The sequence below is a fragment of the Amphibalanus amphitrite genome, unplaced genomic scaffold, assembly GCF_019059575.1.
Source record: "Amphibalanus amphitrite isolate SeventyFive unplaced genomic scaffold, NRLGWU_Aamphi_draft 000065F_arrow, whole genome shotgun sequence".
Lineage (NCBI taxonomy): Eukaryota > Metazoa > Arthropoda > Thecostraca > Balanomorpha > Balanidae > Amphibalanus > Amphibalanus amphitrite.
In genome coordinates, this window is record NW_024881561.1 from 1,040,550 (window position 1) to 1,061,572 (window position 21,023).

Genomic DNA, 21,023 nt, shown 5'->3' on the forward strand with positions numbered 1-21,023 from the left:
TGTCCGAGCCCTTGGTGACATACTTGATGCAATAGCGGATCGCCCCCATCGCGTGCGTGATCAGCTCGACGTTGACGTGCGAGTCTAGCGCGCGAAGGATGTGAGGATTGTATGGAACGATCCATCGATTGTCGATCTCCACACCGCGCCGTCCGGGCGTCCGAGCACGCTGACCGCCGTCCTCCGGCGCGCGCCGCCTGTACTTTGGATAGCTGCGCTCGGGCAGCTCTGTGACCTCTAGATACCGGCGCGGAAAGCCGACGCTACAGCGGCCGTCCTTCATACAGACCGCCTGCGGGTTCAGCGCACCACACGGACCGTGAACCATCTTGGTGCAGACGATCGCGTGCAGTTCCGGATCAGTCTCTGGATCTGGCAGCTCAGCGCACACGCACTCGTCCACGTCTTGCGCGCGAGGTTTGTCGGCGGGCACGACCCACAGCAGAAGGTGAGCGTGCGGCAGGCCACGCTTCTGCCACTCAATCGTGTGCAGAATGGCCCGCTGCCGACCCAGGATGCCGCCTCGCAGCTGCTTGAGCAGCGCCTGCAGCTTCAGTCCAAACACCTGACTCACAATGTCAGGGTGGTCGCACGGCCGATCGTGGTCGCCCGGCCTCTCCCCCGGGTAGAGGGTGCGCAGAGTTTGCTCAATCTCTGGCCAGGCCGGGTTGCACGTCACGGTGATGAAGAAGTCGGCCGCGCCAAAGTCCCGAACGTAGCAGAGTGCGTCCTGCAGTTTGGCCATCATGTAGCGCGGACTGCTCGTTACGGATGCCGGCAGCACCACGCGCCGGCCGACGGCTCCGCCGTGCTCCTCGCCGTCAGCGAGCGCGTCTTGCACGCCGCGGATTGTCTCGGCGCGGAAGCCGTTGAAGCCGTCCTGGTTCGCGCGCACATACGACAGCCGACTGGACTCGACTTTCGCCTCAGTGTCCACCAGGTACTGTTGAAACAGCCGGCCGCCTCGCGGAATAAGATTGAAATGGCCCGGTCGGTAGCGCATGTGGAACGCCGCGTACTGACGCATCGTGACCCCGCGCTCGGCTTTCAACTGGAGTGACCACCCGTCTGTGCCGCGCGGGTGCAGCAGCACATAGAGCAGCGGGTCGTACTGCCGGCTCAGCTCGTCGATGCGGAACAGTTGTCCGCCGCGCTCGCGAACGACGATGTCGCGCCGGCCCCCCATCTCATTGGGCATCAGGACCGCCACTTCGCGACCGATCGGTAGATTGAACCGGCGCTCGTGCTCCGACAGCGGCCGGTGTTCGGCCGACAGCACGATCCGACAGTTCGGCACACCGCGCGCCATCAGCAGAGCCGGCTGGAGCGCACGCACGTAGTTGTTGTGCTCGTGCAGCATGCCCAAAAGGATGTTGAGAACGGCTCTGTCGAGGCCGCCACACATGGTGGCACGTCGCGCGGTGGCCTCGTCTGCGTCGAGGAAATACACCTGCATGAACTGCTCCTCGCCGTCGCGAGCGGGCAGCAGAGATCCCATGCGATGACACACGCTACCCTGAACGGTGAAGGCCGCGTGATAAGCCCCGTCGTGTCGGACAACGTTGCACCCCATACTGGCCAGCTGGAAGGCCGTGTTGTAAGCGCGAATTTTGCCCCGAAACTCGTCATAGAACGCCGTGCCGGGGGTCATCAGCTCCACCAGCTCGTCCGGCGGCGGGGGATGGAAGTCAAGCTGCACCTTGCCCTGATGGCAACAGGCGCCTACGGCCTCGGCACGCCAGCGCAGCGCTCCACAATGGGCACAGACGGTGTCCATTCGGCCCAGCTGCATGCCAGCCGGCGGCTCGAACTCGGCGGGAACATAATTGCGAGCCAGCAGGTGCTGGTCACCTCGACGACGGGCGGGCGCGTCCACCGGAGCCTGACCATCAGCGCCCCCCACTGCCTCCGCGTCGTGCGCATCGGCCGCGGGCTGGCGGGCCGCTGCGCCGTCTGGCGCATTGGCCGCTGCCGCCTCCACGGCGTCTACAGCACCATCGGGTGAGTGCGGTGCCGCCTCTCCTACTGCGCCGCCCACTGCCTCCACGTCGGGCGCATCGGCCGCGGGCCGGCGCGCCTCCGCTTCGTGCGCATCGGCCGCGGGCTGGCGGGCCGCTCCGCCGTCTGGCGCATCGGCCGCTGCCGCCTCCACGGCGTCTACAGCACCATCGGGTGAGTGCGTTGCCGCCTCTCCTACTGCGCCGCCCACTGCCTCCACGTCGGGCGCGCCGGCCGCGGGCCGGCGCGCCGCTGCGCCGTCCGGCGCATCGACTGCTGCCGCCTCGACAGCGTCTACAGCACCATCGGGCGAGTGCGGTGCCGCCTCTCCCACAGCGCCGCCCACTGCCTCCGCGTCGGGCGCATCGGCCGCGGGCCGGCGCGCCGCTGCGGCGTCGGGCGCGACGCCGCCCACCACCGGCGGTTGAAACGCAGTCAGTGGTGCGATCGGCTGATCCGCCACGCCAGCAGCAACAGGTGGCTCAAGACCTGCGCCGTCTCTCCCTGTCCTGACCTCAGTGCGAGCCGTAGCCATTCTCTCACGATTGCGTCGCCGACGCTCGGCGAGCTCAGCCTCCGATTCACGCTCCCTCCTAAGTCGATGACGCTCCCGCTCACGCTCGCGTCGCGCGGCAGCGACATCCGCGGCAAGGATGACCGGCGGCTGGGCCCCCGATGGACCGGGAACCGGCACTGCCTCGACTACCGCCTGATGGGAAGGGCCCGCGCCACCTGTCTGATCTCTTTTTCTGGCGCGAGCCAGAGCCTGACGTTCACGTTTACGTTGCAGGCGAAGAAGTCGCTCAGCCTCAGTTTCTCGCTCTCGGGCGAGGCGACGACGCTCGCGATCACGCGCACGTCTCGCGGCCGCGGCGTCTACCGGCGGATCTACGGACTGACCGTTACGTTGACCGTTTGCGCGTTCAGCTGCATCGCCATCGACCATCAGACCGTCAGCGCGCCGTGCCACCGTCTCCGGCGCTGGCCCCGGAGGGTCGGCGGCGGTCGGGCGACTCGGCGACGTTGGCGGAGGTGTTTGACCTGGCATTGCGAGCAATTCTGGAAATGGAACAAAGGAACGGGATTACAATCGGAATCTGCTAGGAGGAGGCAAATGGGTAATACTGTCTTATCAGTAGACAAACACCAAACACAATCCATCTGCCAGGGTCAGTTCTACATGTTAGATTATAATAATTTTGCAGTTTTAATTACAGATAAAAGTATTTAATTATAACAGTCTAGCCTGAGTTTAAACAAAGAGATGAAATTGAAATTCAGGTGACAATTTAGCATCATATCAGCCACTTTTGCACTGATAAACCACTCTCCCTCCCCTCACACACTTTATTCATGACAATGCTATGAAGGTCGGGCTGGTCGGGTCATAACAGTCTAGCCTGAGTTTAAACAAAGAGATGAAATTGAAATTCAGGTGATAATTTAGCATCATATCATCCACTTTTGCACTGATAAACCACTCTCCCTCCCCTCACACACTATTCATCGGGTCGGGTCGGGTCGGGTCGGGTCGGGTCGGGTCGGGTCGGGTCGGGTCGGGTCGGGTCGGGTCGGGTCGGGTCGGGTCGGGTCGGGTCGGGTCGGGTCGGGTCGGGTCGGGTCGGGTCGGGTCGGGTCGGGTCGGGTCGGGTCGGGTCGGGTCGGGTCGGGTCGGGTCGGGTCGGGTCGGGTCGGGTCGGGTCGGGTCGGGTCGGGTCGGGTCGGGTCGGGTCGGGTCGGGTCGGGTCGGGTCGGGTCGGGTCGGGTCGGGTCGGGTCGGGTCGGGTCGGGTCGGGTCGGGTCGGGTCGGGTCGGGTCGGGTCGGGTCGGGTCGGGTCGGGTCGGGTCGGGTCGGGTCGGGTCGGGTCGGGTCGGGTCGGGTCGGGTCGGGTCGGGTCGGGTCGGGTCGGGTCGGGTCGGGTCGGGTCGGGTCGGGTCGGGTCGGGTCGGGTCGGGTCGGGTCGGGTCGGGTCGGGTCGGGTCGGGTCGGGTCGGGTCGGGTCGGGTCGGGTCGGGTCGGGTCGGGTCGGGTCGGGTCGGGTCGGGTCGGGTCGGGTCGGGTCGGGTCGGGTCGGGTCGGGTCGGGTCGGGTCGGGTCGGGTCGGGTCGGGTCGGGTCGGGTCGGGTCGGGTCGGGTCGGGTCGGGTCGGGTCGGGTCGGGTCGGGTCGGGTCGGGTCGGGTCGGGTCGGGTCGGGTCGGGTCGGGTCGGGTCGGGTCGGGTCGGGTCGGGTCGGGTCGGGTCGGGTCGGGTCGGGTCGGGTCGGGTCGGGTCGGGTCGGGTCGGGTCGGGTCGGGTCGGGTCGGGTCGGTCGGTCGGTCGGTCGGTCGGTCGGTCGGTCGGTCGGTCGGTCGGTCGGTCGGTCGGTCGGTCGGTCGGTCGGTCGGTCGGTCGGTCGGTCGGTCGGTCGGTCGGTCGGTCGGTCGGCTGGAGAGAATCAAAATGTCCATCATCTAGCAGTGAAACTTTTGCATAAAAAAAACAGGTAGTGTCGAATGTCTTTTCTGCATTAACTGCCCTACGCACACTCCAATCACTGAAAAAATCAGAAATTTAAAACACAAAAAAGAAGTCATTCTAAGCTTCAAAAGTGAAACCACACATCAAAACTTACAATACATTTTACGCACAAATTTCCTATACCAACCTGACAACCTCTGAGTGAGGTAAGGTTGGGCTACGTTTGGTAGGATTTGGTCAGAGCAGGTTGGGTTCTGCAAATTTAAATTAGGTCCAGGTTCTATATCAACTGATGACTGGCTGGAGAGAAACAAAATGTCTATCATCTAACAGAAAACTTTTGCAGAAAAAAGGTAGCCGTAACTTAGCGCTCTGAAGAAAATTCTGCAATCAGCTGACAGTTAACCTCAACGTATCAACACTGTTTCCAAATGGAAAAGGTAGTAGAACCAAAATGTCTATCATCTAATAGAAAAAAATGGAATAAATTGTGCAAAAAAAAGAGAACAGATAGCCTAAACTTAGCTCCTCGAGGAAAATCATACAATCAGGATAAATGATAGCCTTAACTTAGCTCCTCGAGGAAAATCATACAATCAGGAACAGGTAGCCCTAACTTAGCTCTTCGATGAAAATCATACAATCAGCTGGCCTATGCGGCTGTAACTGCCTTTTCCACCATCTACAAAGCAGAAACTGATGAACTTCACATAATTAAACATGAAAGAAAAACACATCCCTTAACTTAGCTCCTCGAGGAAAATCATACAATCAGGAACAGGTAGCCCTAACTTAGCTCTTCGATGAAAATCATACAATCAGCTGGCCTCTGCGGCTGTAACTGCCTTTTCCACCATCTACAAAGCAGAAACTGATGAACTTCACATAATTAAACATGAAAGAAAAACACATCCTTCTAAGCTTGAAAAATGACATCACACATTGATACTTACCATACTTTTTACACAAAACATTTATGACTTTCACCCGACCACCCGCTGGGCCCGACGGGCTAGGTTAGGTAGGTACCACGGGAAAGCTATTGATCATGTTAGGAGAGAAGGGTTCAGTTTTTGCATGTCTGCTGACAGCACATCTGTTGTTTGTTTTATTCCCTTGATAATTATTATTATGTTAACAAATGTGTGAATGTTTGCTGTTTTGGAACAGATTTAGGGCCACAGGATCAGAAGGCGAATTTCACCGGCTTTCTAAATTCCGCATGTTTCACCATATTTTATCAGCTGTTCTAAGAAAATAAATTGCAAGATTGAAATCCATTTATCATTATTATTACAAATTTGTGAAACTTTTTACTTTGCTGTTTTCGAACAGATTCAGAGCCCGGGGTTTAGAAGGCAACTTCCACCGGCTTTCCAAGTTCCACAATTTTCACCGTATTTTATCAGCTTTTTTAACAAAATGAATTGCAGAATAAATACACGCCAAAACTTAACTTGTCCTTTGCATTGATGGAGGCAACATATTACGATACATCAATTCCATGAAAAGCAGCATGGGTGCGCCACGAAAGCCGCGCCATTTCCATTCCGTAGTAAATAAGCATTTACGCACCAAAACCACCTTCCAGAATCATCCCAGTAATTAACAGCAGTTCTCAATGTCAATCAGCGATCATAGGTAATCCGTAACACCCTTCAAATTCAAAATGTCTATCTAAATCACTATGGCGCATCCGCCATCCAGCTCACCCGCGTCAAACACAACGGCCGATTTAGTGTTGAATATTAGGTGCATTGTAAAAAAATATTTGAAGTTTATAAGTACTTTGTTTAAACAGAAACACTAACCATATTTTTCTACTTTTTTAGAGCCAAACTCTGTCTTACTTCCAATCCCTCTTTCGTATTGTGGTGCGTAACTTGAACTATAGTGACGACGGTATGCTCTCGGCAGCGGGAGCAAACATTTGTCGAGCCCGGTTGTGACCGAAATCTTGCGATTAGAGATTTTCGTGTCCTACTTGCCAAACGTTTTACCTATTATTTGTTTTTGTTTTTTATCGTACCTCGATTAATTCCACACTCTGTCGGCCCCAGCAAACCTGTATTGCTGGCGGGCCCGGGTTCGCCCGGTCCTGAAATATTGCCAATCGACGCGGCCGGCTGTGATTGACGGCTCAGGCGCAGATGAAGTGAACATTTGTCGAACCCGGTCGCCACCGTATGCGTTTGATTGAAGATCTTCGCGTCCTACTTTAATATCGTTGGACCTTTTACTTGTAGCGTGTTTGTCATGCGTCTCTTGTTCAATGCCACCCTCTGTCGGCCCCAACTAACCTGGATTTTTGGCGACTCCGGGCTCGCCCGGTGACGAAAACCGGCCGATCCAGTACGGGCAGACGCCGGCCGGCGGCGAGAGCAGACGGGCCGTCACGGAAGGTGCAGACGGGATGGGATCGGCTTAAAACACTCGTGCATCTCGGCGGCAGCGTGTATTGAGAACAAAGAGACGATTTCATTATTTATTCAATGTATTACGCATATCACATGAGCATGCCCATAGCACACGCTGCCGCCGGCCGTTATATTTTTCCCAGCCGTCGGCCTGCCGCTGGCCGGCGAGATCTTCGCGACGGAGGAACAGCGATCGACTAAGTCACGTGAATCAGCCGCATTCCTGTGAGGCGCGCAATGTTGAAGAGATATGTGTGCACGCAGCTATCTCGCAAGCCCTAAGAGAAAAAGCTCGCTGCAAAAACTGAGCACTTCAAAAAACCCGAAATCCTACTCAAATGAATATTTAAACAAGATATCTTGGCTCGCTCCGCGTCGCTTTGACCATAAAAAGATTCGGGAGAAAATTTGGGATCGAATGGTGTTTTTCCGGTGACGATCGGACGTCTAGAAGCTTCGATATTGGCGAAAAACTTGCTGAACTTGCAAAAGTACTTGGTACTTGCCAAAGTACTCGGTACTTGCCAAAGTACTTGGTACTTGCTTGGTATTTGCATAAGTACTCGGTATTTGCCAAAGTACTTGGTACTTGCTTGGTATTTGCATAAGTACTTGGTACTTGCTTGGTACTTGTAAAAGTACTTGGTACTTGCGAAAGTACTTGGTACTTGCTTGGTACTTGTACTCGCCCCCCCCCCTTGTTCCCCCGACTCTACTCCCACCCCTACACCCTCGGGATAATTCCGGGTTCGTCGGGTAGAAAAACTTGCCACTCTATCCCCCCCCCCCAGAGCCATTTGGTATCGATCGGTGTTTGTCCCGTGTCAATCGGTCGTCAATAAGCCGAGATATGCACGGCGACTTATTTCAATCGGCGCCGATCATAATCTTCAGGACGGAGGTACATACCCACACTCATTTCTGGCCGTATCTCACTTTTCCGAGATCTACGTCAAACTACGTATTTAAAACTACAATTCTACAGCCGAATCTTCCAACTGGGGGTACCTCACTCACAATCGCACGTGATTCAGCCGCATTCCTGTGAGGCGCGCAATGTTGAAGAGATATGTGTGCACGCAGATATCTCGCAAGCCCTAAGAGAAAAAGCTCGCTGCAAAAACTGAGCGTTTCAAAAAACCCGAAATCCTACTCAAATGAATAATTAAACAAGATATCTTGGCTCGCTCCGCGTCGCTTTGGCAATCAAAGTATGAGGGAGAAAATTTGGGATCGATTGGTGTTCGTCCCGTGTTAATCGGACGTCTAGAAGCTTAGATATTCACGAAAAACTTGTTGAACCTGCCAAAGTACCTGCCAGCTTGCTGTATCACCTGCTACTTGGTAATGTACTGAAAACTTGCTAATGTACTGAAAACCTGCCAAAGTACTTGGTATTTACTTGCCTAAATACCGCAAAGAACTTGTTCCTTTCCGACGTTTAAATCAGACGTCTTTAGTCGATCAAAGACTTTGCGAATTTGCCTTGGTCTCAGATAATTTTGATTTGTTCCAATGAATTATTTGTAATTTGAATTATACTTGTTCCCAATTTGTATTTTGTTTCACCTACCTATCATTTCTAACTTGTTTTAGCGTCCTACCTATTAAGCGATTACACATACGTAGAGAGTGCCGGTGGGTGGTTATAATGCAATACCCTGCACGGTGAACAGCTTGCGAGTTTTACAGCGGTGCGATTGCTGGGGCTTATCGCTGACAGAAAAGGGTAAATACAGTAAATACAGATGGCTGTGTTGGATCCCTTTGCTTTTGCCCAACATTCAGCGTTGGAATTGTGGCTTTACCGTCCCTCTTATCAAAGTTATCTAACTTTTTGTAGCTTCGTCAGGTTAGACACGACGCGCGTGACCTCTGGCGGCCGCTGGCGGAACTACCGCGCACGGCCCGCACACGGGCCTGGCGGCCGCCAGTGGAACTACTGCGCAGGTGGCAGCACCTACCCGTGGAGAAGCGGCTGGCAATCGGCCGCCCCACTCCCCACCCCGCCCCCACCCAGCTGGCCGCCAGACCGTGGGAACGACTCGGCTCAGCGCTGCCGGCCGCTGGACGGGGAAACCCCGCCCCGCCGCCCGCCGCCCAACACACTGCCGCCGGGCCGGCCGGTGGAATTTTCCAGCCGTCTCTCCGGAACGGCGGCACCCCGCTCATCTTCGCACGCGCATTCAGCGGCGGCTTGTCGATTTTTCGAGTGTCGGCTGCCGATCTCCCGAGAGCCGGCCACCTGTCAGCCGCCGCTCGGCTCCGTGTTAAGCATATGGGGACGGCGAATTTCTCCCGGAGGGAAGCACCTCGCTCACAAAAGCACGTGAATCAGCCGCATTCCTGTGTGGCGCGCAATGCTGAAGAGATATGTGTTTCCGCGGGTATCTCGCAGGCCCTAAGAGAAAAAGCTCGCTGCAAAAACTGAGCGTTTCAAAAAACCCGCAATCCTACTCAAATGGATATTTAAATAAAAAATGATTCCATGCCCATATTTGGTCATGGCTCCTCCCACCAGAATCAAATTATTGATGCCTCCATATTTTGATTCCAAAAGTCTAGTTTGCCCAACTGACCCCTCTCCCCGTTCCGGCGCGGATATTCTGACCCCCTTTCCCCGTCCCTGCACGGCTCTCTGACCCTTCTCCCCGTCCTCGGCTCTCTGACCGCTCTCCCCGTCCCTGCGCGGTCCTCTGACCCTCTCCCCATCTCCGGTCCTCTGACCCTCTCCCCGTCCCCTGCACGGCTCTCTGACCCCTCTCCCCGTCCCCGCGCGGTCCTCTGACCCTCTCCCCGTCCCCTGCACGGCTCTCTGACCCCTCTCCCCGTCCCCGCGCGGTCCTCTGACCCTCTCCCCGTCCCTGCGCGGTCCTGACCCCTCTCCCCGTCCCCGCGCGGCTCTCTGACCTCTCTCCCCGTCCCTGCGCGGCTCTCTGACCCCTCTCCCCGTCCCTGCACGGCTCTCTGACCCTCCCCGTGCCATGTCTTCAGGTGCGGAACGTGAGTCTGCCGTGCGACGACAGCGGCCGATTCAGGGGGTTCGGCTACGTCGAGTTCGGCAACCGTGACGATCTGATCGAGGCGCTGCACATGGACGACCTGGTGCGTGCCGCCAGAGCGGGGTGGGAAACGGGCGGGCTGTGGGGTCATCTGTCAGTGTAATGGAGGGTAATTATAGGAGAGGCCGCAAGCTTTGAATGCTGGAGCAGAGCCTCATTCCAGAAGTATAACCAGGAATGGTTTTGAAGAATTGGCCAGCCTCAGTTTACATATATCACACAAGATATTTGTAGATTCGGCTAATCCGTAGGACGATGCTTGGCTTGGTAGTGTAATCTGTTGAATGTTCTGTTAGGGCTTGTTTGAGCTTTCTATTTTCAAGACACTCATATTGTTTTGTTTCACCTTGCGGATAGATGCGTCGCTATTTTAAGCTAATATGAGGAGCTCTGCTAGATCCCCAATCGACTGGGCATTTAGCCTTCTATGGACAGGCCAGTCCTTCATTCCAAGCATGAATGCTGTCTACTCCGTGCGACTGACGTCCCTGTGCGCCCGCTGTGCCGCGGCTGGCAGGAGGTGGCCGGCAGGAAGCTGCGTATCGACCTGAAGACGCCCAGCGAGCGCGACCAGCAGCAGCAGTCGCGCGGCTACTCGTCGTTCGGCCGCGACGAGGACCGCGACCGCGCCGAGGACGACGGCGACTGGCGGGCGGGACCGCGCGCCGCGCCGGCGCGCACCAACAGTGACTGGCGCTCCGGTCCGCCCGGCGGCGGCGACCGGCCCGACCGCAGCGGCGGCGACAGCGACTGGCGCGGAGGACCGCGCGGCGGCGGCGGCGGCTCCGGTCAGTGCGGCGGACAGGGGCGGCACGGGAGTGTGTGTGTGTGGGGGGGGGGGGGAGGTAGCGCTGGCTGAAGAGAGACGGGAAAGGTGGCAAAAAAAAAAAATGAATATGACATTAGTAATTTAAGACGCATAAATGGTAGAGAACATTCGGGATACGGTTGGTCTTATTTTGAGTTCAGTTAGCGCGCCAGTTCATTTACCCAGCTGGCCAAGCCTGAGAATGTATGGTCACTTTCTAGTAGCTATGCATTCATTTTTTGTTCATACCACTAGTTAGACCGTGTCCTTGGCTTTAGCAACGTGCCCAGGCCATTATTCAGCTGCCTGTCGAGCCGTCTGTGTGATAGCGCTTACATTTGTGTATGAAAGCACGCTGTGCGAGTAGTCCCATCTAACCCGTATTTCTTCCGTTCCTTCTGCAGACTTTGGCGGCGGTTACGGGCGTGGTGAGTACCGAGCTCTGCAAAGGGAGAGGGTGAGGGGAGGGGCAGTGGTTCCGCCCTGGGACCGTGGTACGGCCGGACTTTGACCCGACTCTGGTCGGGAGACTGGGCACTGGACAGGGATGTTTTTGTAGTGAGGCGAGCGGCTCCCGGCTAGTGTCAGGATGTGTGCAGTCCGTATGATACGTGCTCTGCACCCAAACTAGCTACCTTAGTATCAATGTTAACGCATCTGCATACTGTTCAGTGCATTATGCATTCTTTTTCTTGCTCTGATAAAGTTCTCGTGTCTGATGGAAATGCAGGATAAAGTTTTGCAGTCTTGAACCCTGATCACGTATACGTACTATGCTGCCGTCGGGAGGAAAAAAGCCGTATCTGGGGCACTTTTTCGAATTGAAAATTGTTCAGGAGAGGCAAAAACGCGTTTTTTGTTATAAAATTCGTTAACTTTGCTCAATAACGAAACAAAACATACTGCAGTGATCGGAAAGAAATTTTACATCCAATGAAAGTGGTTATAAAAGGGAAATTATTTTAACCTAAAAGCAAAAGGCGAAAAACTTTTTTGCTTCCAATTCAACCCCAAGTTTGCGGAATCTTTCTTTCACGAAAAAAGCCGTATCGTGGAAGAAAGCCGCATCGTACGAGACACCTGAACAATACTGTCATGAAAAAAGCCGTATGTCTGATACATTGGTTAACCGATCGGGAATAAAGCCGTATCGCCATTTTTGTTTAATCATATTGTCGTCAAAAAGCAGTATCATCGGTGCATGGTATTGACACTGCATATTGGTTCATAAAAGTACTAAAGCAGTTCCGCTGCTGGTTCCATCCCACTGCTTCAGCTCTCAAGTATGGATATTTAATTGAACGTTCAATACAAAAACAAACATGATACCCATTTTAAACTAAATCATCCATGCATAATCGCATTATTGTCGTAACTTTAGGCTCTTGGATTCTGCTTGCGCAGGGTGTCATCAAAAGACAGCTTGACCAACCGACCAGGGACGTAGCCAAGGGGGGGGGGGGCACGGGCCATGCCCCCCCCTCGAAAGGCGAAAAATAAAATAAAACAAAAAAATAACCACAGCTGCACCACACCGGACACCCCAAAAGATAGTGGGCCAAATCCGAGGAGTTTTCCTTTTCTGGAGGGGCACGACACTAGGCCGCGACCTGTGGCCCCTCCCTGAGCAAAATCCTGGCTACGTGCCTGCAACCGACAAGGGGAATCACGAATGCTGTCTTTGTACGGTGCTTCAATTTTCGATTACACTGGACTCCAGAGTTAACCCTCGCCGGCCGAGGGGGGGGGGGCGGGTGCCGCCCCCCCCCATAGGGTTTTTTCGCGATAGCTCCGAGCACGGTGGCGATAGAGAGCTGAAACTTGGCATACCTGACCTTTGATCCAAGCCGCATCTTTTGACACCAACCGCATTTTTGGGTCAGGTCAGGTCACTGACCTATGACGTCATAAGTGAACCTCTGCACGGTCTTCAGATGTCGCAACTTCGCAACGCCGTCACTGCCAGAGGAGATGTCACAGGGAAATGAAACTTGCAGGATCTAGTATCCATTATGAGTCCCACAACTTGTATATCTCGGATTTTTCCTAAAGGTCATATGAGGTCAGGTCATTTTCGTGACCTCACCATTATAAGTCAATGGGGAAAAATGAAAACTGTTATTCTGGCGCCGGGAACGATCTCCAACTATCTCAAGCACACAGAATCGTGATTTGATGCACTCCTTGCAAGGTTAGATGCGTCACTTTTGCAATGTTGACCTTGCGTGACGTCATTTATGACGTCATCAAGGTCATATTAGTTTTTCGTCAATAACTCTTGATCAAATTGAGCTAGCGAGTCGGGAAAGCCACCAATGGACTCAGGAAGACCTGGCGAATCGAATGATATGCGACATGACCTCTTTCGACCAACTTCGTGACCTGGGGGTGCTGACCTGACCTTGACCTGAGGTCAACACCCCAAGTTGACCTGACCCGGACAAAAAGTATATCATTCGACGCGCCTGAGCGAGACGAACACGATGCTGCCAAAATCGGCGCTCTGCGGCCGTTTTTTGCGAAGTTATTCACCAAAAACTGAACCGTACCTTGGGGCACTTGACCTGACCTCAGAGGTCACCGGTTGACCTAGGACCTTAAAATCGGGTACCAATCTCTGCGTCTCGTAACGGCGCACACGCTCGTTTTTTCCGCGACGCGCTAGCTCCACCAGGGGCGAAACGGCGAGGGGGGGTCGTACCCGCCCCCCCCCCCTCGGCCGGCGCGTATGTAGAAAACCAATAGGTCCGGCGAGGGTTAATTCTGAGCCACCGATATATTCGGAGAGATGAGTGTGCCGGTCTGCCGCTGCGCCGGAGCCACGGCGACAATGTCGAGAGAACCGAGATAGTGTAGTCTCCCATCGTCGATCTGCAGACCTAAAAGCACTTCAAGGGGGCAAGAGACGATTAGTGGGAATGTTGCTGATTAGCTGGACACAAGGTTCCCGGAAAAGGGACGCTGTTAAGTCACGTGGTGCGCGGCTACAAGCACGGAACCGCCCGGCTCCTGAACCAAAATAGAGGATGGTGTAAGAACTTCAGGAATTCCCGTAAAGAAACTGCATCTACAAAGCCTGTGCGAAACATCTAGGGCGACAGCACTGTGCCGCGGCTGAGGGTGTAAGCAAATGCCGCCTCATTGTCGGATATCGCTAGAGTGCTGAGAGCTCCACACGTCTGCGGGAACGCCCTTTAGAGGGCGCACCCTCAAAAGGCCCCCCAATGTGCACTCGTATTCACAGGGCTCTGATTATAGCGCCTACTGCAACAGAGCAGAGGGCTATTCAGTACGCCTTGCTGCATCCTCCACCGGCCACAGCTGTGCTGGTAGGCTCTGGGCAGCTGCCCGTAGAATATGACAATGTGTGGGTGCTACAAGGGGCTTGTATGGGTGCTACAAGGTAGCCTAAATTTCCAATATGATTGAGCATCATGGGTATGAGGGAGCCGGAAAGAAGACGGTAAAGTCATTGACCAGGAATGGAAGTGACAGGGGATGACGGTCCCAAAGATACATGGGCGTGGTCACAGTTATCACAATGAATGTGACGAGGTTGGCAATAGCAATCGACCTTTCACGGTATTCAACTATATCTTCAACGGTTTTACGACAAAGATTGTAGGACGTCGTACTAAGCGTGCCGGCTACGAGTACGAGCTGCATGTCTATTGTCTATGATGATTACCGGGTCGAACTTAACGTGATGCTATTTTGGTTGTGGGGTGGGGTGGGGACAGGGAGGCCAAATTAATCATGGGGGAGGCTAGGTCGGGTATTTTTTATTGGAATTTTAAACGAAGCTGGGAAAAGAACGGTCGGATTATACTGGCGCTCCGGCCGGCTGGTTAGCACATCAAAATTTACTGAATGCCCGGCACCCTGCTGATACCACCGAGCTGGCAAAGTTCTGTTGGCTTCAAACTTCTCAAGTTCACTCCCTATTTTATTTCAATTAAAATTCCCCTATAAATGGTCGTTTGTGTAAATGTTCAACTGTTCCGTCCAGGATATGCCGAAGCCATGCTAAATGAGTAGATACGGCTTTCTTCCAAACTGCCTGGACCAACGATTCGGCTCATATTTCACAGGCCACCATCAAATAAAAGCCGTATCTACAAGATACGGCTTTCTTCCTGACTTATCAGTTCCACATTCTTTGTTTGAAATTTTGTATAAATGCCGTATCTGCCGAATTTAAGGATACGGCTTTTTTCCTGCGTGTTTTGCTATCCCTGATGTAACAAATCCGTTTTTGAATTTTTATATTATATGTAATATTTTCATTTTTGAGTGTACACACGTTTGAGCAGTACCATTAAACGCATCATGAAAAGAGCTTTCCAACGATATCAAAAACGAAAAATCGATAAAAATGCGACTTACGGCTTTTTTCCTCCCGACGGCAGTATGGCTGCAATGGAAATTCATGTTTGGTAATCCAGCTGCAAAAACCACCTGGAGAGACTAGGAAGCTGCCCCAGTTTCGACATTTTCTCATGCTTACACGTACACATGCAAGGTACGGCTGTAGTTTGTCTGAGCGCTGTGGGACACGCCATTCACTGCACATCTTGGCGCGTCTCACGCTGTTCACCATCAGCCTACCATTGTGTGAAGCTGTGGGCTGGCTACCCGCGTGCCGTGTTCGCCCGCCGTCTCACCCCTACTGGCCGTGGGCGGAGCTGTAAACTGCCACCCGCGTGCCGACGCGTGTTCGCCCGTCGTCTAACCCTTGCTGGCCGTTGGTGAAGCTGTAAACTGCCACCCGCGTGCCGTGTTCGGCTGCCACCCGCGTGCCGTGTTCGCCCGCCGTCTAACCCCTGCTCGGCGTCCCCAGACCGTGAGCGTGAGCCGACGATGGCCAGCAAGCCGGGCAGCAAGTACGAGGCGGTGCCGTCCTTCAACGACTACCGGGGCGGCGGAGGTGAGTTAGACGCTGCCGTGTGAGAGCCAATGGGCGACAAACGTCGCTGGGGGACTGACCGGGCGGAGTAAGCCACGTAGCTGATTTGTAAGCTGCGTAGTGATTCTACTTGGGATTCTTTGTGATCGAAAAGGATAGTTTTGGTCAGGTTTGAGGACTGATCGCAAAGGCTATTATAGCATATTTGAAGCGTTTCTTCCTGTATTATTGGTAGGATCTCTGTTACCTCTCTATGGTTGCGATACAACATTTTCGGCCGATAACTTTGGATCATGCTTAGAGTGCGTTGCATTATTGCATTATGCATTGCGCTTAGAGTAAAGTATTTCCGAGCAAAATTAGCCAATCCTCTTCCATTCCCTGTCCAGGCGGCTACGGCTCCGACCGAAGAAGCGACGACCGGTACGGCGGCCGGGACGACCGGTTCGGCGGCCGTGACGATCGGTACGGCGGTCGTGACGATCGGTTTGGCGGCCGTGACGACCGGTATGGTGATAGAGGTATGTGTATAAGCAGATGTGACGTGCTCTATACATGTTATCACTGGTGTAAGGGGCCATTGGTGCCGGCTATCGGTGATTGGCTCTGCCGTAGAGTTTCCCAGAAATACATTATCCTTGTGTTGGGTAGGCGCAGACTGCAGAGTCCCCTAAAGTTATGGAAAATACTTTCAAATCTCATCGAGTTGCTTGCAAATGGTGGTTATACTTTTTTGGAGACCGCATCATTTTGTAATCGACATAATTGCCCTAGTTAGCGTACCTATTCTCTTTCACGAGTCACTGTGCCATTTTCGGCTACCTTGTGTCGCTATCGGCAGCACGATATACCCTCCTTGTCAGCAGTAGTTGATTGTGTCCACATTTCAGTTCTTCCCTCATCGGAGATTCGCTCGATTCACTGCGAATCATTGTGAGCGCTCGTGCGGCCGACAGCGCGCCGGGTGTAAGTGCGCGCCGACCTCTGAGGCTGCCCGGCGTGTCTTGCCACTGACTGGTGCTTAACGTAATCTGTTGCGCAGGTCGCGGCTATGGCGGTGGTGGTTATGGGTATGACAGGCGCGGCGACGAGCGGGGGTATGACTCCCGGTACGACCGTGGGTATGGCGACAGAGGTATGCACGGGTAGTCCGAACAGCCACAGGCGGTCTGTGGCCGCCGCTGTGTACTGATAGAGCAGCGGCCGTCCGGCCGGTGGCCTCTCTGTCACATCAGACGGCCCCGGCGGCTGTGTTGCAGTTCGTCAGTGAGTTGGTGCTCAGTAGTCAGCGCCGTTCAACTGTTTCTGACCGTGTCCGGGTTAGCGGCCGCTGCAGCCGCGGCTGGCCTGCACTTGTGGTCGTCTGCTGTATGTCTGACCTCCCGCCTGTGTTCTGTGTCTGACCTGTGTTCTGTGTTCTGTGTCGCCTCAGACCGTGGCGGAGGCGGCGGCGGATTCGACAGGCGGGACGACCGGTACGGCGACAGAGGTGAGCACGGCAACCCGAGCAGTGCGAGTCACACCGCTGGCACTTACCGGCTGGGGTACTGATAGTGATTTCACTCGTTATTTCTGTCTTTGGGGTCACGCCTTTCTCTCGGTGCAATTTATATTACGTTCCAGACGTTTGAAAACCGTACTGCCGAGGCTCCCGTAAACAAAGGAGCAAAAATCTGTTTTGTTTGTTATCGTTGCCAGCGACTTAAATCCGTTTTCGTTCTTGTCAAATACAGAGGTGGTCTGCAAAATGTTGTGGATGTTGGGTTCCTGTGAGCCGTGGCTGATATCTGTTTTCTCTGCGTTTCAGGTCGTGACGACAGGTAAGTTCACATTCCTCGCTGCATCTGGTAGAAAAGAACTTGTCGCCAGTACCTTACCTTTTTGCAGTTGATAATTCATTACATTTCAATGCGTAGTAGGCCGTCAAACCGTCTTTTACAGACCCTATAATTTGTGTTAGTTTGTAATAAATACTGTGCTTTCCTTTTTTGCTGGCCTTTCGTGTATCAGGGATTCATTCATTGAAAATTCGCTGAATATGAGACAATTTACTTCTCTAATTTATGTTGGCTTTAATTTCGTATCGAGCTGTTTAGAATATTACCGGAGCTTAGTACGGCGGGGTTGATCTTTGTTTATAAGAGGCCTTTCACAGTGTCTACCGTTGCGCAGTTGTCCGCCGAGTCTCGCGTACCGCGTCAGGCTCTCTGACATACGTCCTGCCTGCTTTTAGGTACGGCGGATCGCGCTTCGGTTCACGAGACGGTCCCCGTTACGACTCACGAGACGGGCCGCGCTACGACTCGCGGGATGGACCACGAGACGGTCCGCGCTACGACTCGAGGGATGGACCTCGAGACGGTCCGCGTTACGACTCGAGGGATGGACCACGTTACGACTCACGCGATGGTCCCCGGGACGGACCGCGCTACGACTCGCGGGACGGCCCCAGAGACGGCCCCCGGGACGGTCCGCGTTACGACGACCGGCCGCCGGCCGAGTCTGACCGGCCGCCGGCCGAGCGGCCGAAGCTGAACCTGAAGCCGCGCTCGGTGCCCTCGGACGACATCGGCAAGCCGGCCGCCTCCAGCAGCATCTTCGGCGGCGCCAAGCCGGTGGACACGACGGCGCGCGAGCGCGAGGTCGAGGAGCGCCTCAAGGCGACCCGGATCGACGACCGTCCGGCGCGGCCGTCGGAGCCGGCCTCGGGCTCCCAGCGGCGCGCCGAGGCCTCGCGAGACATCCGGCTCAGCGAGCCGGCGCGCGGCAAGGACAGTCAGGTAACGTCACCGCGGTAGACAAACGGGTAACAGCCGGGTAACGCCGCCCGCGGCAGGGGCAGCCGGGTAACGCCGTTTGCGGCAGGGGCAGCCGGGTAACGCCGTTTGCGGCAAGGACAGCCAGGTAACGCCGTCCGCGGCAGGGGCAGCCGGGTAACGCCGTTTGCGGCAGGGGCAGCCGGGTAACGCCGTTTGCGGCAGACAGGCTCGGAGCTGGGGTGGATGGGCTGGAAGTACTGATTGTTTAGTTAACGGCATTGGGTTATGTTTGTTCTGTAAAATTTCTGCTTGTGAATGGAAGCTTGTCGACGCGACTGGCCCCCTTGTAAGGGAGAGTATCCTGTGACCGACTGTCCTGTACACGCGTGTCCCGTGCCCGTACAGTTGACGTGATCTGATCTTTGTTTCAGAAGCCGGCGGACGGTGCTGGCTCGAGGGAGACAAATGGAAAGGCGGCCGACGGCGCAGAAAAGTACGTACCGAATACAGTCACGACGTGCTTTTCGTTTACGAACATTATTCAGTGTGTTTTCATTCAAAGCTCATATGAGCAACTGTTTTGCGCAACCGCGCGTCTGTTTTTGTTGAAGCCATATGGCGTCCCTGTGTTAGCTCAAATGTGCCTTGCACATTCGGGTACAGAACATATGTTATCCCGCTAGTCAGCCGTGCCCCGTTCCCCGTGTGATGCCGCCCCACTCACTCAGCCCCTGTTCATCACAGGAAGGAGCGGGCGCCGCGGCCTCCCAAGACGGTGGAGGATAAGCCGGCCGTGTTCGTCGAGCAGAGCCGGTTCAGCGCGCTGGCAGAGGACGAGGAGGCTTAGACGCGGCGGCACCACATATAGCCGCCCCAGCAGAGCGCCACAGTACGCGCACGACACGACCGGCCGGCGGGCCGCGGCAGGCCGCCCAGCCCGACACGGAGCCGGACGGCGGCCCATTCCGGTCCCGGCGGCCACAGCCGGCCCCGGGCCACCCGGCGGCGGCCCGAGCAGCCGCGCGCGGCGGCCGGGAAGACGACGCAACACTAGGGGACGAAGGAGGGAGCGGCGGGAGAAGGACCGGGCCCGCCCAGTGCCGGCGGCTCGACAAACCGCCGCACAGTGTGGCCGAACACCAGTTTAGCGCGAATTTAATCCCAGCGCCGCTCGGATCCACTGAAAATGGTTCTCTGGTTCCAAAACTGACACTTACCCCTCGCCGGACTTATTGGTTTTCAAAATACGCGCCGGCCGAAGGGGGGGGGGGGTTGGTACGACCCCCGTCGCTGTTTCGCCCCTGATGGAGCTAGAGCCCCGCGGAAAAAAACGAGCGTGTGCGCCGTTACGAGACGCAGCGACTGGTATCCGATTTTAAGGTCTCAGGCCAACCTGTGACCTCTGAGGTCAGGTCAAGTGACCCAGGCGCGGATTCATTTTTTATTAATAACTTCGCGAAAAAATGCGGCAGAGCCGTAATTTTGGTATCATCATGTTCGCCTCACTCAGGCGCGTCGAATGGTATACTTTTTGTTCGGCTGACGTTAACTTAAGGTGTTGACCGTGGGTCAAGGTCAGGTCAGAGTCCTCCAGATCACGAAGTTGGTTGAAGGAGGTCATGTTGCATATCATTGGATTCGGAAATTCTTCCTGAGTCCATTGGTGGCTTTCTCGACTCGCTAGCTCAATTTAATCGGGAGTTATTGACGAAAAACTCTTATTACCCTAGTGACGTCATAAATGACGTCACGTAAGACCAACAATGCATAAGTGAAGCATCGGACCTTGCAAGGAGTGCATGAAATCACGATTTCGTGTGCTTGAGATAGTTTATTAGGCTGGAGCCTGTCCGGCCGCGCCGCCCCCTACCTTGGTCAGGTCACATAGGGCGGCCGACTAGACATGTTCAAAGCTGAGTTGACGGCAAATAGGCAAAAACTGGCAGCTGAAACTTGCTCGCTTATGTTCAGAAAGGTGCGGAGAGTTCAGCCATGCCCTATTCGTCATATCCATTTTTATCCATTTTGACATTTTTCAACTTCTTTATTAAATACTATCGTGAGAACGATACACATGCAGGGCTCTTGTTCTAACTCATTAAACTCAAAAACCATTCATTGAAAAGCTACCATGATAGCAGAAACAGCTTCATCATGAACTGCGCTATCCGGTGATATGCTATTTTCTCATATATCTTCTCGAAACTTCCGTAAAATTTACGTAGAAAACTGGACATATTTATCAGTACCATAGCCCGATTTTAGGAACCGGAGCGTGGGTCTACTTTCGGCAGGGATATAAGTCCTCAAATGGTAAAGTGGCTTAAAAATAAGGTTCTATCCGATAACTTCAGACAATTTCCTACCCACTGATAGGTATAAATAACAGTTTATCGAAAGTCGGGTTTTTGATTAAATTCGCGCTAATCTGGTATTCGGCAAGACCGTGCGCCGGCGCACGGGCGCCGGGCCGCAATCATTATCCAAATTGGTAGTCGGATAAAGGGTACTTTTGTATTCTTATGTCATTTGGCAAATATATGTAACAACCGTGTGGCACTTGTGTTATTTGGAGGTGTTAAATTCGCTCTTGAAACCCTTCGGGTGAAGACGG

The 21,023-nt window shown here is 54.5% G+C and overlaps 1 protein-coding gene across 6 annotated transcripts in view; it reads left to right on the forward strand.

Moving 5' to 3' along the window:
- LOC122378782 (eukaryotic translation initiation factor 4B-like) overlaps nt 1-20,965 on the forward strand; it is a 37,934-nt gene extending 16,969 nt beyond the window's left edge. The window contains exons 4-14 of one of the 6 annotated variants that reach the window (XM_043360260.1): nt 9,869-9,979; nt 10,454-10,724; nt 11,149-11,172; nt 15,585-15,671; nt 16,040-16,171; nt 16,693-16,785; nt 17,083-17,139; nt 17,458-17,470; nt 17,884-18,430; nt 18,841-18,902; nt 19,154-20,965. In XM_043360260.1, the coding sequence (XP_043216195.1) occupies nt 9,869-9,979; nt 10,454-10,724; nt 11,149-11,172; nt 15,585-15,671; nt 16,040-16,171; nt 16,693-16,785; nt 17,083-17,139; nt 17,458-17,470; nt 17,884-18,430; nt 18,841-18,902; nt 19,154-19,256 (1,500 nt within the window). In that variant the 3' untranslated portion in view covers nt 19,257-20,965. The remainder of the gene's footprint in view (nt 1-9,868; nt 9,980-10,453; nt 10,725-11,148; nt 11,173-15,584; nt 15,672-16,039; nt 16,172-16,692; nt 16,786-17,082; nt 17,140-17,457; nt 17,471-17,883; nt 18,431-18,840; nt 18,903-19,153) is intronic. The other 5 variants (XM_043360262.1, XM_043360263.1, XM_043360264.1 and 2 more) reach the window with 5 other exon arrangements.
- The last annotated feature ends 58 nt before the right edge of the window (nt 20,966-21,023 follow it).